We start from the raw sequence: 16,902 nt of genomic DNA, 5'->3' as shown, positions 1-16,902 counted from the left end.
GATGCTTCGGGACGCTGCCGAGTAGTTGCGCTAGTGGAAGCATGTACATCTCGTACCACTGTATACTGGCCCCACTCGTTCTCTACAATCAACTTTGAATTCCCTAAACTCACTGGTGAGTATCTCTGTAATGTGCACATCGGTGACGAAAGGCATTGAGAATGTCGGGTAACATTTTATCCTAAAAGTATTGCTTTTTAAACAAAGTGAATCACAGGCCTATGGATCACAATTCCAATTCAGAGCAACCCTAAAAAATAATCCCTTGTTTCCTCTCACTCACGTAATGTAATCTAACACCTTGGATGCATTGTTGCATTGCCGGCACGTCGTCAAATGTCTTGGATTACGGTTGTAGTCCAAAAGTTAAGCCCTTATAAATACCCATAGTATTAACCGTGCCGAACGCACGTGTGTGCAGTGTGTCACGCTCGGTGCGTGACGGATGCCGGAGAGAATGTCGTCTTCCTCAAATTCCACCGTGAAGGCCCTCTCCAAGCCTTTGGCCACAGCTCACTTTCTTCTCACAATGCAACAACCCGCACGGCTCCCAACAAACCACAAGCTGATATATTAATTTCACCATCCAAAGTGGTTGTCAGTGGCAATGTTTTTTTTTTGCCAGTGTATGTCACTTTAGGCGGTGACATACACTGTTTGAAAACATTCTCATTTGGTGCACATTGGTGTGTTACTTTTTATTGTAAAGGTCAGATTTCTAAATGCATGGTATCTTATCTTAACGGAACTTATATGGCGCTTTACTTAACCCTGGCGCTTTACGAAGAATTAAGAACGAACGATACAACGTGTGAATGTAACGGTGGAGATGCGGTGAATACAATGGACGAGATGAAGCGATGGGGGGCGAATCTGTGATGCGTGAATTCGGTGAAAGCGAAATTGAGGACAGCAGATTACGATGATGAATGGATTGAATGAATGGGGAATGAGTGATAGCCATAGAATGAGAACATGAAGAGGTGGTGGTTATAATGGGGGGAGATTCAGGGGTCGTGGAGTGATCTGGGGAACAGTTAAGTGAGATTTGAGTGAGGAGCAGGCGACTGCTTAGTGTGGAGGGGAATAATAAAATAATAAAAATAAAACATAATCAAATAGTTCTCACCACGTTTCAGAGGCAACACAAGCTTCCGTCTTCAGGTGGAACCGTCACAGCACGATAGCTGTATCAAGTAACGTCACTTTACCAAAAGAACCAAGAAGTTGAATCCCTGCAGTCACGAAAGCTTTAAATCGAAATGTGGAGGGGAAGTTCGTTCCAATGAAGGGGGGGGGGGGGGCAAGAAAATGAAAATATAAGAGCGCGCTTCTTTTTAACTCTGTCTCCCATCTTTTGAAAACGGTTGAGGCTCAACCCCAGCCATCGCTGATGCTTTTGCATCTCAGGCTGAGCAGATTTAATACTTGAATTCCCTTGCGTCATCTTCTAGAGAGGTTGGGGCTGAATGAGGTCTCTCCACCTGTCCCTGTACTCGGACCAGCACCACTGCTTCCTTGACTCGTCAACCTTTCTGGTCAAGATTATTCCTCACCGAGTGAATCCAGCCCACCTTTGCTCCTCTGTTTAATTATCATTCCGTGCGCCGGTGTGTGTGTGTGTATGTTAATGTGTGTGTGTGTATGTTAATGTGTGTGTGTGTTTGTATTGTGGGGAGCGGTAGTGTAGTGGTTAGCGCGCTGCGCTATGAACCCAGTAACCCGGGTTCGATTCCCGCTCACGGCCAACACTACTGACGATTATCTGAACCGGTTATGGGCCTCCCCTAGGTCGACTCGGCCTCAAATGTGTACCTGGTGTGTAAACATCGCCACTGGGGAGACAAAGGCGGCCGGGCGTGGTGCTGGCCACCCACCACCTCGTGTACCGTTCCGCCCTTCATAGGTGCTCGCTTAACAGCACTTGCCCCTACAGTCTGTTAAGGCTATACAGGGGATCTTTGTCTTTGTGTTTATGTGTGTGTTTTGTGTTGATGTTTATCTGTGTGTATGTTTGTGTGTGTTTTGTGTTGATGTTTACGTGTGTGTGTTTGTGTGTGTTTTTTGTTGATGTTTATGTGTGTATTTGTGTGTGTGTGTAGCACCTCGTTTGGGATTCTTTCCGGATCCATTCCAAACCATGTGTCCCAACCACCGTAATCGTCACTCGTGAATCTTCTCTCTCAGCGTGAACCCTTTTTCTTAGTCGTTCTCTGATTGCTTCATTTCTTACCATCTCTAGCCGAGATCTAGTCGAGACACTCTCAATAATTCTTCTCAGCCAACCTTCTGTGCGGTCGCAATTTGTCTTCGTTCGATATCCCCTTTGCTCAGCGCTCGGAGCCATACATCAGTCTTGGCACAGCCGCCGTTGTTCCGTACACTTGGACTTTCAGATGTCGTGGAACGGTTAACGCCGGCTGTTGTTCAAGTTTGCAGGGCACCAATTACCACGTGCAGTTACCACGCACCCCTTGAGTTACCAGCTGCTCGTCTAACATGGCATTGACTTGTCTCTTAGATTCACCGTCTTAATTACTCTGCCCAGAGCATGTCGGAGACACGGTGGGGAACGTTGAATGTGCACGCGGTCACACTGCCTTCCTTCGATGACAGCTCATTAAAGAAAAGTAAAGTTTATTTTTAAACTGGAGCCTCCGTTATATTACTTTGCAATTAATAGTAACTGCTCTTGTGTCTTCAACCATGGGAAAAGGGTAAATTAAATTAGTGACAGGTGGAATAAAGGAAAAATCCTCCCCCCCCTTCCCCCCACTTGTAAAAAGTTTGAATCTTTAGCACATTTAGCGGTTACTGAAGCAAACAAAGGTAAAGGTGCAGCCCGGAAATTGCTCCCTGACGCCGCTGCTGGCTGAGGGACCTCCATGAGAGAGAGAGAGAGCTCTCGTTATCTCTTTTTTTTACGATCAGTGGAAACAAGAAGATGCTCGGTGTATTCGGCACTTTGCTTCGTTCATCATTTCGTATTTTTTTATTTATTTAAATTTTTAAAACTTGGCTTTATGTAAACCCCCCCCCCCTCTAGGTCACTCTCTCGCTCACTCTCTTGCTCTCTCACTCGCTCTCTCGTTCATCTCACTTTACCCCACCGCACGCGGGCTTGCCGATCCACTCGCTGCGCATGGCCCATGCCACGCCGCGGGTTGGATCGGGGCAGGAGGGGAGATTTAAAGAAACCCCTTTCAACTGCCACGACGGTAGATCGTCTAGGGTTGACCTCTGCATTGCAGGCCCGGCGTGCTCTCGCCGTCGCATCACGGCAGCGCCCCCGAGTGGTTAGTTTCCGTGAGGAGATAAAGGCCAGTTTAACCCGTGGCAGGCTTTCGCGACCAATCTCATCCATAACACAGCGGGTTTTTTGTGTGTGGGTTAGATCGCGTAAATATAAATGTGTCGTGAAACCCGCCACCACCCGACACGGCCAATTAGTAAGGTTTGTCACGTAAACGGAGCATGCCGATTCGTGACTAGTACAGCACTAACCGGTGTGTCGGAGAGCAAATCCACAACGTTTACAATCTGAGTGCGACGTTTGAGCAGTACAGCCAGCAACAGTGTGCATTGTAGCCAGGGCGTGGCAGTGTTGAGTGCTACCCTTGACATGCAATGGGTACTATCAATGTGCTCCGGTTTCCTCCCACAAGAAGCCAAACTCATTCATATGATATTGGCCAAACATCTCAATTCTGGACTCTGGGGCTCTTTGAGGCTATTCTGCGTAAATAATTCTTGTTGTGAATCACCCAGAGCTGTGACAAGTCACGCCGGATTTGTAATATCATTTGCGAGCCTCTTGAAAAAACAAACACCAATGTATCACCTTCAGGTTTTTTTTCTGGTATTATATTTGTGTGTCAACGCAAAGCTGTGATTTGACGTTTCTCTTTATTTTTGATATATCACACGAATATCCTCATAATGGCATTTGACAAAACCTGTTTCGTAACCTCAGCAGTATTACCACATTCATATTTATCTCAATCGTGGTGTGTTAGTCCTTATCGTATTGTCGATTAAAATGTATTCTTCAACTGTTGACGTGTACATAAAAGCACGCACGTTAGAATTAATCTCTTTCATTTTGTATGTGATTTGTTCACGTCACTTTTGCAGCCACTCGAGGCACGAGCATCCCACGATTTTATTCAAAATCAAATCACGGACCTTGAAATTGGACAAACCGTCACGTCGTTACCGATGTGCGAGCCCGCCGTATTCTGTTCAAGATTACGTTACAAACGCACAAATGCTGCACCTCGAGAATAACAAGTTAAACCCTAAACCCATCTCCAGAACAGCACTGACTTTTGAGGGTAATTGGTGGTTGCCTAGCTGCAGTGGCTGCGATGTGCGCTTGTGGTTGCGGCTCTGCCTCCGAACGCCCGGGCTCAATCGCCCAAGTGGGTTGGGGAAATCACTTTTGGCGAGTAAGGCACCGAGTCTGCAATGAGTGAACACACGGCGCCTGAATCTGTCGTGACAGGGCAGGCCAGCCAAGGAACAATCCTTTATCTCGGTGAAGGGTGTAGCCTCTTCTGTGTGCACACATCTGTCGCTAAGTACATTCGGCTTTCAAAAGCAATGCAAGTTTTGCCCTCTTTGCGCAGATGTGTGTGTTTGTGCTTTGTTGCGTAGCCTGGCACAAGCGTCGTGGTGACGTCACCGCCACTTAGTGGCGAATGGCGGTTGTTGTTGTTGTGGAGCGGGCAGCTGTGTCGTGGCTAGTGCACTACGATAAAAACACCCCATCAGCCTGAGTTTAATTCCTGGACACGGCCTTCAGCAGTTGGCGATTATCTGAACTGGTCCTGGGCTTCCACTCTAGGTCCTGGTGCGACGTTAGTTAGTTTATTTCTTTTTTGGAGCCAGCTGGCCAGGATTGGGCAAAACCTAGCCCACTTTTCACCCAAGGCGAGTGGGAAGCACAGACTTAGTGTTTCTAACATAAAATTACTATTTAATAAAAGTCACAATAAGAGACAAACAACGTATGTACAGGCATACTCCGGTTTACGCCCAGGATTCATTCCTGAAAAGCAAAACGCAAATCTAAAGTACTTAAGTCGAAACATTTTTTGGCTAATCATCGCTGTGAAAAATAAGTGTATGGTTTTGATATATTTATTATTAGTTGTTTATCATGTCAAAAATGTGTTTAACCTGTATAAAAATAGTCGCCATAAATACGGTATGTGGGGAACAAATTTGAAAAGAGTACACATCAAAGAGACTCCGAGCCATTCAGGGACGCTTGGACGTCATCTCGTGCCTCAATGTTCGCCGTGCAACGTAGAAAAAACTGGAGCAGAATGGTGAAGTTCGTAAATCCCAAGTAAGTTATAGTGAGGTACGCAGTACGTGAATCGGGATGGAGTATACGTATCAACAAGTTGAGTACGTTGTAACGAAAAGTACATAAAGCGGGAGGGCGCAAATCGGCATGTTATTGTACTATTACAAAGTAAGATTTAATAACATTTCTTTAAAACTTAAAATCTACGTCCACATTGCCATCCATTGGAGGGATGTTGTTTCTTATCTCTACATTTTTTAAAATATTTTTTGTATTTTGACAAGAGCCCGGTAAAGAGCACTAACGATTAACAAAGGGAAAAGTGGGGATGCAGAAATTCTGCGGACAAAAACCCCCGAGGAGCGGTGCTCACGGGGCAGGGGAAAGGGAGAAAGGAGGGCTCGCTACGCTATGCACGTTGGTACAACGGTCGTGAGCGTGGAAGTTTTTAAATGTATTGTTTCTCATCTTTAGCAATTCCCACCGGGGCCACGGAACGGGGTGTCGAACAAGAGTTTACGGAGCGGCCTAATGGTGCCCAGACCCTGCCGACCTCACTTCCTGCTATCAGTCAGCCTCACTTTTCATTCTGCAACAGGAGGAATTGAAGACAGATTTAAGCCATCCACAGCAGAGATTCAATAATCCGTGCTGATATGGGGGGGGGGGGTCCTCCGCGGAGGTTAGACCAAATAATCCGTAAAAATATTGTTTGCGCCAATGCGGTATGCCGGGAATTATGGGAGGAAAGAGCCGCGCGATTCCACTCATCCGTGAAAATGCTGTGGATTACAGGGAAGTGGCGAACGTGATCAGCGGTGAAATGAATTCAATATAATGCATAATACAGGATTTTTCTTTGGTTAGATCGTGTAAATATAAATGTGTTGTTAAACCCGCCACCACCCGACACGGCCAATTAGTGAGGTTTTGTCACGTAAACAGAACGTGCCGATTCGTTACGAGTACAGCACTAGTGTGTAGTGTAGTGTATAGTGTAGTGTATAGTGTAGTAAACTAGTACAGCACTCGTGTATAGTGTAGTGTATAGTGTAGTAAACTAGTACAGCACTAGTGTGTAGTGTATAGTGTAGTGTATAGTGTAGTATACTAGTACAGCACTAGTGTATAGTGTAGTGTATAGTGTAGTATACTAGTACAGCACCACCGGTGTATTGCAGAGATTGTAAATGTTGTGGATTTATTCTCCAACACACCGGTGTGCTGTACTTGTCTTTTCTTTTTGTTTTCGTGACTCCTTTGCCTTTTGTTGCATCTGCGGCTTCGCTCTCGTGTGTGATTTAAAACGCCGACGTTCCACCTGCACACCTCTGCAATTTCGCAAGCCGCCAAAGAGTTACGACTGCGCCGTTTGCGTTTGGCCGCGATCTGCGCTCGTCCCGCGTGTCGACTGCAGTTGGAAGCCACGCTCAGCCTCGTGCGGCGGATCGAGAAGACCGGCGTATCCGCCATCGCCGTGCACGGCAGGTACGGCGGAAAGGGGCCCTGGCGCCGCCCAAGGGTGGTGGTGGTGGCTGTGGTGGTGGTGGCTGTTTCGCTCCGTCCCTTCCACCGACCGCCCCACCCATGTCGTCCCCGTAAACGGAAGTCGGCGAGGATACTGGCAGATGGGAAAATGTCAAAACGCTCTTGGGACTATTTGTTAAGCGCTACTTTTCTTGTGCCAATTACCGATTGTTTTTCGCACGTGACGTTCGTCTCCATGGCGATGAATGTTACGAGGACCATCGAGCGTGAACTTCTGGTTCCCAGTTTGGAAATGAGCACAGGAAGTGAATAGAGGGAAGTAGCTGCCGGGACAAAAAAAAACACTGCTTTTTCTGGCCTGTGCATGCTCACGGGTTAATGCGCCCAGTAATCATCGGGGTGAATGCCCATTGCGCATTTCCTCAGGACCAAGGATGAGCGTCCACGGCACGCGGTGCGCTGCGACGTGATAAAGGCCGTCAGCGAAGCCGTCTCCATCCCCGTTATCGCCAAGTGAGTGCCGCGATTCCCAAGCGCCGGACAAGAATGACACCCGCCGGCCACGTGAAATATGAATACGCCTCATCGGGGGGCTTGATTTCGGCGACGGGATGTTTTTTGCCGGTTGCTGGAACCCCCAGCGAAAGGTGGCAGCCTGCATTGTGGCATGTCGGTCGGGTTGCGGAAATATTCTCCTGTTCGCTGACCCGGATGGGCCCTGTTGAAATGAAGCACGGGATACACATCCACATCTGTTTAAGATGTAGGCCTTTGCTATACTGCTAGGTTGGATCGCGTGAAGATTTACACGGTCTAACCCAATAAACATCTTTTATGGGCGTCCACATCTGTGGGTCTGCTGCGGTGCCGTGCGTTCGCCCGATAAGGAAGTTCACACAGTTGTCAAATCTGCCCCGTCAAACAGTTTGCAAGTAACTAGTTATTTTATTTTGTCCGCTGGATGCCCCCCTCTCCCCAACTTAGTTATTACAGTTGTGCGTGCTAATTAGGTGCATAAATTTACATCGAATATCTCGTAGACCGCAGCTCACCAACCCTGTAGGAAAGAGTGGCCCAAAGAGATGACATCACAAAACTTGTTATAAAATTTCTGCGGCAAACCTCTTTGGCCACACTTGCGGCACAGTTTTGATATTACTCGTATAAAGAGTGTGCCATGCATTCCAATCAATTTTCTAATATTTAAGCCTCGGAGGCAGGATATGTCAAATTGTTGGAAAACAACCGTGATTAATTTGAAATACTTTTTTGTGGCATATGCATAGGTGACCAAGTACAAGTATCTGCCAAAATTGAAACCCGCAGTCTCAGCAGTTGCTGGCTCAAGTGCTCCGATTCGCACGGCCACCTGATCAGCTATGACATTTAAGGAATCTACACACGTGCGTGCGTTTCTAACCACTCGATGTGACCCTCGGGTAGTAACAAACGGATGGAGGAAATGTTTGAAGAACATTTGCTAAATATGAATATTGAAACTAAGGAGAGAGAACATGGATTTTGGCTGGGCAGTTTATTAAATGATTGATGTTTGTGCCAGGAAAGGAAGTTGCTTCTGAGGTCGAAACTTTCCAGTTGATTTGCGATCACTCAGCTCAGAGAGAGTGGATCCAGCGGCCACTGATTAAAGCGGACTTGTGCAAAGGGTAATTGACTCGAGACTCTGGATTGGCACGCTCGTCTTGTGTCTCTCTACACCGGTGGAGATGTGTTCGGCTAATGGTCAACTGAAGGGAAACATTTGCATTTCTCTCAATAGCACTTGCTCGCAGCGTCGTTGTCATCGCCCGTAGCCATGCTCCGTGCACCGCTGGATGAAGACCTTCCTACACTGTCGCCATCTATCATGGTAGCGACATTGTCAAAATTCATGTCGCGGTGTCACGGTCCATGCTCGTATGGCTGGCTGGCTGGCTATTAGAATGTCCATTATTCAACTCCCTGTGATTTATGTGAACAATTTTACATGTCGGTGATGAGAACCGTAAGGGCCTAAAGTTCTTAAAATTAGTGTTGTCCCCTTCTTGGCACTGCCTCAACGCTCATTTGAAAGGTAACACTTTTACGTAGTTGAGTCTACTGGCAGCAGCCGTGTGATGTTACTCTTCTAGCAGCAGCCGTGTGGAGCCTTGGTACCGATGAAGTTATCTTATTTTACCTTTTCTTCCGGTTTCGTCATCGGAACGGGAAAGGGTTCATGCTATTGACCGACCATCCCAATGCTGGACTCTATGCAAACATAGTCTTGAAACTTGTTCAGGATATTCCTGGGTAAATAATTTTTTTCGTAGTAAACATCCCATTGCTGCGGAGCTTAACCTGCCTATCGACTAACAGAATAAAAGTGGCCTCTATAAAATGGGATAACATAAAAGTTAAACGATCGAAAAACAGTATCAAATATTATTCGACGTGTACATTTTTTTGCACGTACATTTCATTACCCTTGTGTATGTTTAAGATGCTTTTCTGGAAACAAGCTTTTGTGGCACGATGTCCGTTGGGTATTCTGGTGAGCCACTTGGAGTGGGCTGCTGGCCTGCTGTGAATTTACATTGTATTGAAGAGCTGCGCATAATTGAATCTGCCATCGCTGCGGAGATGGTGCTGCTGGTGTTGTACCAAGGCGACAGTCCACTTTCCATCCTGTCGTATTTTTTTCACAGGAACACGCATTTGACAGTTCTGTTGGGAATATCGCAGATCTCTCATTTTAGTATCTTGACATGACTGCAAAGACAAAATTTCCCCCGCGTAGCCTTCGCAGACTGTTAGGGCAAGTGCTGCTAGCGAGCACCTACGAAGGCCATGACGGCACACGAAGGGGTGGGTGGCCAGCATCATGCCTGGCTGCCTCTGTCTCCTCAGTGGTGATGTTTTGACATCGCATAATTTAAGGATCAGTTGACTTAGAGGATGCCCAGGACGGTTCAGTTAAATGTCACTGTTGTTGGCCGTGAACGGGAAACGAACTCGGGTCACCGGGTTCGTTAACACAGCATGCTCACCGCTACACAGCCACTCCCCCACACACACGCGCACACACTCACCACTTTGGGTCCTTAACCATAACAGCTGCACCTCGTGGTCATTTCATAGGGCACTTCGATGCCAGAGGTGAGCATCCTCTCAGATGGATTGCATCTGTGGGGGCTGCCACTCTGCCACTATTCTAGACCATTGGCCAGTGTCCCTTCTCGTGACTTCTTCAGCCCAAGCCCACTCACTCCTTCTGTTAACTCTTCGAACGACGTCTTTAACCTGCGTCCATAATCCGGTACTTTTGAGGGGAGGGGATTGGTGGATCGCACTGGGATCGTGTGTACGATACACGTGCGGAGGCCAACGGAGTGCCTCCGGCAGGTCGTACGGCAAGTGGTTTGTGTTCGTGAAGCCTGTGCGCATTTCCATTTTACGACAATGCAAAGGTTGCAGCCCAATGCTGATCCACTGCTGCATGAAGGCCTCCCCCACACAGTGCAATCGTGGGCCTTGTTTGACCGTGCTTCTCCGGGCTGGTCAGTATGGATGTTGGGAGGGATTTCTCAGAACTACTTCAGATGTTGCCACTGATGTTGTCCATGGCCAGGAATCAAACTCAGGTGGCAGGATTCATGCCTGCACCTCGTGACAAGACAGTTTAGTAAATGCTAATATTTACAGCCTAATTCATTCATCTGTATAAGTAATTAATCAACTATCAATATACATTAAATAGTATTTAATGGGTCCTCTCATACATTATTCATAAGAAATGCATGAATAAACATATGAAGTACATTTGTGTTTTTTAATGTGGTTGCGTTATCGCTTTACGCACACAAAGACAGGGTTATTGATTTCACCTAGCGTACGTTCTGAAATAACTGATGCTTTCATTTGCGGAATAATAATCATCGTCGTCATCAGCAGCCGCGATCAATCCACTGCTGGATGAAGGCCTCCCCAGGCCGTCGCCACCTCTTGTGATCCTACGATGCAGCATTCCATCCGACAGCCGCACATGAACCGACCTCATCGCTCCATCTCCTCGTCGGACATCCTCTCCGACACGTTCCATCCCCGCGATGCCACTCCGTCGTTATTACTCTTTAATAATCAGGACACATAAGGTTATTATATTTATTTGAACAAATCACAAAGGGATATTTAATTTGCTTTAACAAACGTTTAAACTGACTTCCATGAACATTAATGCACACATGCACGCATTGATTTTCTTTTGAAATTAATTTGGAACTTTTTTTAAAGATGACAGCAGCCTTTTCTTACGTGAAGATGAATTTAACTCGTTCGTCTTCAGTAAATGTTCTTTAAATTGTAAATGTCGTCTGAAAAAGAAGAAGACAAAAATATATATTAATAACGATAATAGATTAAATGATAACTGAAAGAATTATCAATTAAAAAATGTTTATGTCAGTGTTGAAGTAAATTACTTTTGGGCCACCTTGTACAATGCACTTGTCAATTGGAACTTGCGGTGGGGCGGTTGCCAAAATGTTGAACTTTTCAAACACCGATGGGCGGTTTTCTATATTTCATCCTTGAAAAATACGACCTTTGTTGGGTCCAATTTTTATTTGTTTACATGAGCATCCAATCTTGGGGCTGCATCTCTTTAATGTCGACCATCGACGCTCCTGTGGGTCGCAAAGGATCCAATAAAAAGAGCGACCCTCTTCGTAGCCCAACCCGATTTTCTCTTTGCCAAAAAAATGGGAGTGCGAGTTTTGCCTTTCTGTTGGGGGTAAATTTTTTCTCAAATTTTTTGGACATTTTCTTTCACCTGCGACTCCGCGTTGTCCACAAACAGATCTGCACCGCTGACTCGGGGGGCTGTGAACATGAAATGAGCATCGCAGCCCTGCTCATTTGTGCATGAAATCACTTTGAGACCGTTTATTTTACGCAATTACGGATAATGGAGAAAACTTATTTGAAGGTCCCGTATATAAAAGGGAGAGAGAAAAAAACTGCGTCCTGTTCGCTGATCCATGGCTAAAGCACAATGTGGTTATTAATAAGAGTCAGGGGTTTACGTTGTGTGGACAAAACAACGATGAGCCCTCAGCTTCTGGCCATGTGACATGGTGTTCTCAGCAACATTTGTTTAATTTCTTTCGCACCGTACATTGCCAACAGCGCTAATCGTTTGTGCGTTCTGTAGGCACTGACATCCGTCGCTCGGCAGAAGCAGCATTCATGCGATTTGACTGCAGTCCTCCGATGAATTTGAAATAACATTTTGCTGAAATATTGTTTTTCGTTCTGTTTCGCGTGAAGATGTAACGTAACCTTTTCGCAATATTCACTTAAAGGCTCTTTGCCAATCCATTGCTCGATGGAGGCCTCCCCACTCGCTTGTCGGGCATCGCGGTGATTTGACCGTACTTCACCACGCTGGTCAATGTCAGTTGGTGAAGTGGTTCGGGGGCAGGAGGGGGGGGGAGAAGGACCAGACCGCATATCAGTTGTCACAGCTGTTAGCTCTGGCTGGGGTTCGAACTCGGGTTAACGGGTTCGTAGCGCAGGGCGCTGTGCACTGCGGCCACCGCTTCGCCCGGCCTTGTAAGCTCGGCGAGGCCTAATGGAGACCTAGGATTGTTACAGGAAGGCATTGCTCGTCAACGCTTCGGTGGACATGCGAGAGCCCAGTGACTCACTCGCACCCTGCCCAGCTGTTCACGTTACATTTAATTGTTCCAAGTGCTTGCTTGAAAATGTGGCTGGGGGGGAGGGTGGGTCGCGAAGCTGTGCCGTGCCACAGATCGGTGTGAGTGCGGCGTTACGTGCACCATAACGCTACGTTCCCTTGAGAGATAAATAAGTACAGGCTGTCAAATAGGCCTCCACCAGCCCGCGGAGCTCCTCACTCTCAGAGGGCCGCATCGCTTCCGCTAGGGCAGCGTACCCGTTCTTACCCGAGCCTCGGTGGGCTGTCGCGCTGTCACGGCGTCAACAAAAATTCACCCCAGAAAGTAATGCGGTAGTGTAACCAAGTTTGCCTCATCACATCACCAGCCGTGATCAAGATTGATCCGCTGCTGGATGAATGCCTCCCGAAGCCGTCACCATCCCTGGCAGTCCTGCGATGTAACTGTCCACGTGGCGCCTGCACACGACAGCTGATTTCGTCTCTCTGTCTCCACCATGGATGTACTCTCGGGCACGTTGCCTACCCTGGCTGTCGCTCCACCATTAGTGATGACTACTGGTCGTGATGACCGCCGTTAGTGTTGACCGCCGTTACTGATGACTGCCGTTACTGATGAACACCGTTACTGATGAACACCGTTAGTGATGAACACCGGCCAGCGGCCCTTACAGCGCCACGGCCTGCCCAAGGCCAATTGGGCAGGGCGTCTTTAACCCGCAATGGCGTCTTTTACCGGCATACGTTCTCTAAACAACGCGTTTCTCTTTCTCAGCCTCATTTCACGCACGCATCTCTTTGTATTTATTTGCAAACTTTTCAGAGTTTTTCTATTCACGTTCATCAATGTCCCCGTTTTCTCAAAAAAATAAGCACGGCATAACAGGCATAGCGAAAGGCAAAAAGTGCAGCGCTGCGAATCTTTGGTCACATGACTGCTGGTGGAAGGGCCTCCATTCGAGAGAGCACCTCGAGATTCTTCTCCGTTTTCTCTTCCAGGCTGGCCACATGTAATGAAAGACTGGGTATATCCACACTCCACACAACCGCATGTGACCTACTGGTCCACGAACTGTGGTGTTACCCATTTATACAGCGGGTTGGGCAGAGAAAGATTCTAAGAAACTTGCACCATTGTTTCAACTTCCTCACCACTGGGAGATCAAATGGCACCGTTGGCTCTTTCGCGGCTATCTGGAACGCTCTTCCTTCCGATATTAGGAAGCCACTGGAACTATGCACTTTTAAATGTAAATGAAAAACTCATCTCTTTAGAACCGCTTTTTGTGTTTCGTTTGTTGTCCTTCCCCAGCATTTCCGATGAGCACGGTTGGCTACGTATGGTGCGAAAGAAGTTCAACATGCGGTACATTATTCAACGTAGCCAGGAGAATACTCCTTGGTTTCCAGGCTACGTCGAGTGGCAGGTCGCTAAGTTCCCCAATAAGACGGTGCTCCTCTGTTTGCCTGGTGCCTATAAGGGAAAGATGTTGCCGATTTTGCTATGACCACACATCTCTTTGATCCTGAGAGGCCTGGCTAAAGTGCTAAATATGAAGAAGCAGGCAGCATTAGGGACAGGAAATACTACGACACACGCCCAAGCTGTTATCCACAACACGAGTCAATCAATTGATCGGAGGGAGAAGAAAAATTGTCTGCCTGGACGCGTGCTCTGGAAAGCATCCATGGGATAATTACATGGTTGAGATCGCCACGATGACTGTGTGCTCCAGCAGTACCCTGTACCTTATTCAGGGACTTACAAATAATTGTCTGCAGTGAGCAAAGGGCCATGATTACTAATGATTTCCACACCCACTGCACTAAGCCGTTTTGTGGGTTGCCTTTTTGCCGCAAACAGGCTTGGCAATGGGCTTGTGTGTGTGGTCTGTGTTTTATGACTGTAACACCGATATGTGATCATGTACAACCCTGAGTCATTCCACCGCTGGATGAAGGGTTCCCCATGCCGCTCGTTTGAATGGTTAAGATATCCCTTGCTACGAACGTTAGCCATTGGGTGGGAATCGAAAGTCGGTGCCAGCAGGGTTTTGTAGCACAGTAAGCGCTGCGTCACCGCTGCACCCTAATACAGGGCGACCTATTTGGCGGGGGGTCACTGGCCGCGCTTGTGAGAGAGCCGTTTAGCTCAGTGGGCCTTACCCGCTGAAAAAAAGAAACATTGGCAACGTCTCGGTGTGGTGGCGTCGCCGTTGGCAAGCGACCTTCGCGTTCCAGGACAGCGTCGGGTCTTCGTGCTGGCTCGCTTAAACCGACGACACGGGGAGAGACGGGGCGCTTGCCCCAGTGGATGCACAGCGCGCCGTTCTCCCCGGGCGCATCGATCAAGATGACCGCCGTTTCCATTCCTGACGCCCCCCCCCCGCTCGCCTCCTCTCCCCCCTCCCCGTCCCTGCATCGTCTCCAAACTGCGCCACTGATTCTTAAAAATAAATCTCAGACTATTAAAAAACGAATAAAAATATAAAAATCTCTGACGCCCGCTGTGACGACGCGTGCGGTTGCATGCACCGTGGTCAATTGGCAGCTGTTTGACATTTGAGTGCCACGGTGATGGGATGTTAACTGCCTCGCCTGGTATACAGGAGGTCGTGGGTTTGATCCCGACCCTGGCGCCTGCTGTATATTTGGAGTTTGCATGCTCTCCCCGTGGTCGCGTGCACTTTTATCAGGGTCCTTCGGTTTTCCCCTCCACATTTAGAATCAACGTCCTTTTGAGAGTATTTGGCTGCAATACATATCCGCAAGATAAGCCATTTCGTTGAGCTATCGCTTGTGGCCAGGTTGCTTCTGAAAAAGAGCTAAATAGCTTAGTTGGCCTTACCTGATAAATAAATTAATTGTTGCTTTGTTGTGTACAGCTTCCAACTAGTGACGTGAATATATTATACATAATTCATATTTAAGATTGTTAAATATTCATTGTGTATCTTTTCATTCGTGAATGGTGTATTATAATTTCAAGATATGCTTTTGTCAGCTCCTAAGACATAGTTTTTTTCTAATATATATTTACTAATTCATTTGTCAATGTAAAATAATTATTCAAATTGATTATTCATTGATCAAAGCCCTTCTGCCCCAGGGCTTACAATCACAGCACATGTTTTCTTCATATTTAATTGGACATCGCTCTTATGACCTAGACCACCATGAGCCAGTGCTCACAAAGCCCAAAGAAATACAGGTTTTCCTTCGCTTCATGTGGCACATGAGTCCCATAAAAGGGCACACGAAGTGAAATCGCACAAAACCAATCCAGTCGTCCAATCCACAATGCACTGCACGTAACACCTTCCTGCTGAGTCGCTCACACAGTACACACACACAGTACACACACACAGTACACACACACAGTACACACACACAGTACACACACTGTATACACACACAGTACACACACACAGTACACACACACAGTACACACACAGTATACACACACAGTACACACACAGTACACACACACAGTATACACACACAGTACACACACACAGTACACACACTGTATACACACACAGTACACACACACAGTACACACACAGTATACACACACAGTATACACACACAGTACACACACACAGTACACACACAGTATACACACACAGTACACACACACAGTACACACACACAGTACACACACAGTATACACACACAGTACACACACACAGTACACACACAGTATACACACACAGTACACACACACAGTACACACACAGTACACACACACAGTACACACACACAGTACACACACAGTATACACACACAGTACACACACACAGTACACACACACAGTACACACACTGTATACACACACAGTACACACACACAGTACACACACACAGTACACACACAGTACACACACACAGTATACACACTGTATACACACACAGTACACACACAGTACACACACAGTACACACACACAGTACACACACACAGTACACACACAGTACACACACACAGTACACACACAGTACACACACACAGTATACACACACAGTACACACACACAGTACACACACTGTATACACACACAGTACACACACACAGTACACACACACAGTACACACACAGTATACACACACAGTATACACACACAGTACACACACACAGTACACACACACGATGTCCCACGTCCGACCGCATAGCCGCGTGTAGAATGAATTCAAACCGGGCAGCGAATTTTGGGTAGAAATAAAGTTAGACTCATACGCGAAATCGCAGAAAGTGAACTCTCTTATTGCGAGGGAAACCTGTTTTATTACGTTCATCGTTGATGTCCTTGTTGCATCTTATACTACCGCATGCATTTTCGTGGTTTTGCTGGACTGTTTGTGAGGGCTTTTGGGATTGTACCGAGTGTCTTTCTGAATTGTGTCCACCGTCTTAATCTACGTCCT

The 16,902-nt window shown here is 47.0% G+C and overlaps 1 protein-coding gene across 2 annotated transcripts in view; it reads left to right on the top strand.

Moving 5' to 3' along the window:
• The window catches only part of DUS2 (dihydrouridine synthase 2), a 143,094-nt gene that overhangs the window by 101,808 nt on the left and 24,384 nt on the right, over positions 1-16,902 (top strand). For both annotated transcript variants that reach the window (XM_078868507.1, XM_078868508.1), the window contains 2 exons: positions 6,732-6,802; positions 7,229-7,315. In XM_078868507.1, the coding sequence (XP_078724633.1) occupies positions 6,732-6,802; positions 7,229-7,315 (158 nt within the window). The remainder of the gene's footprint in view (positions 1-6,731; positions 6,803-7,228; positions 7,316-16,902) is intronic.

The sequence above is a fragment of the Lampetra fluviatilis genome, chromosome 26 (genome assembly GCF_964198595.1).
Source record: "Lampetra fluviatilis chromosome 26, kcLamFluv1.1, whole genome shotgun sequence".
In the NCBI taxonomy this organism is placed as follows: Eukaryota; Metazoa; Chordata; class Hyperoartia; order Petromyzontiformes; family Petromyzontidae; genus Lampetra; species Lampetra fluviatilis.
This window is presented reverse-complemented; position numbering and strand designations above follow the sequence as displayed.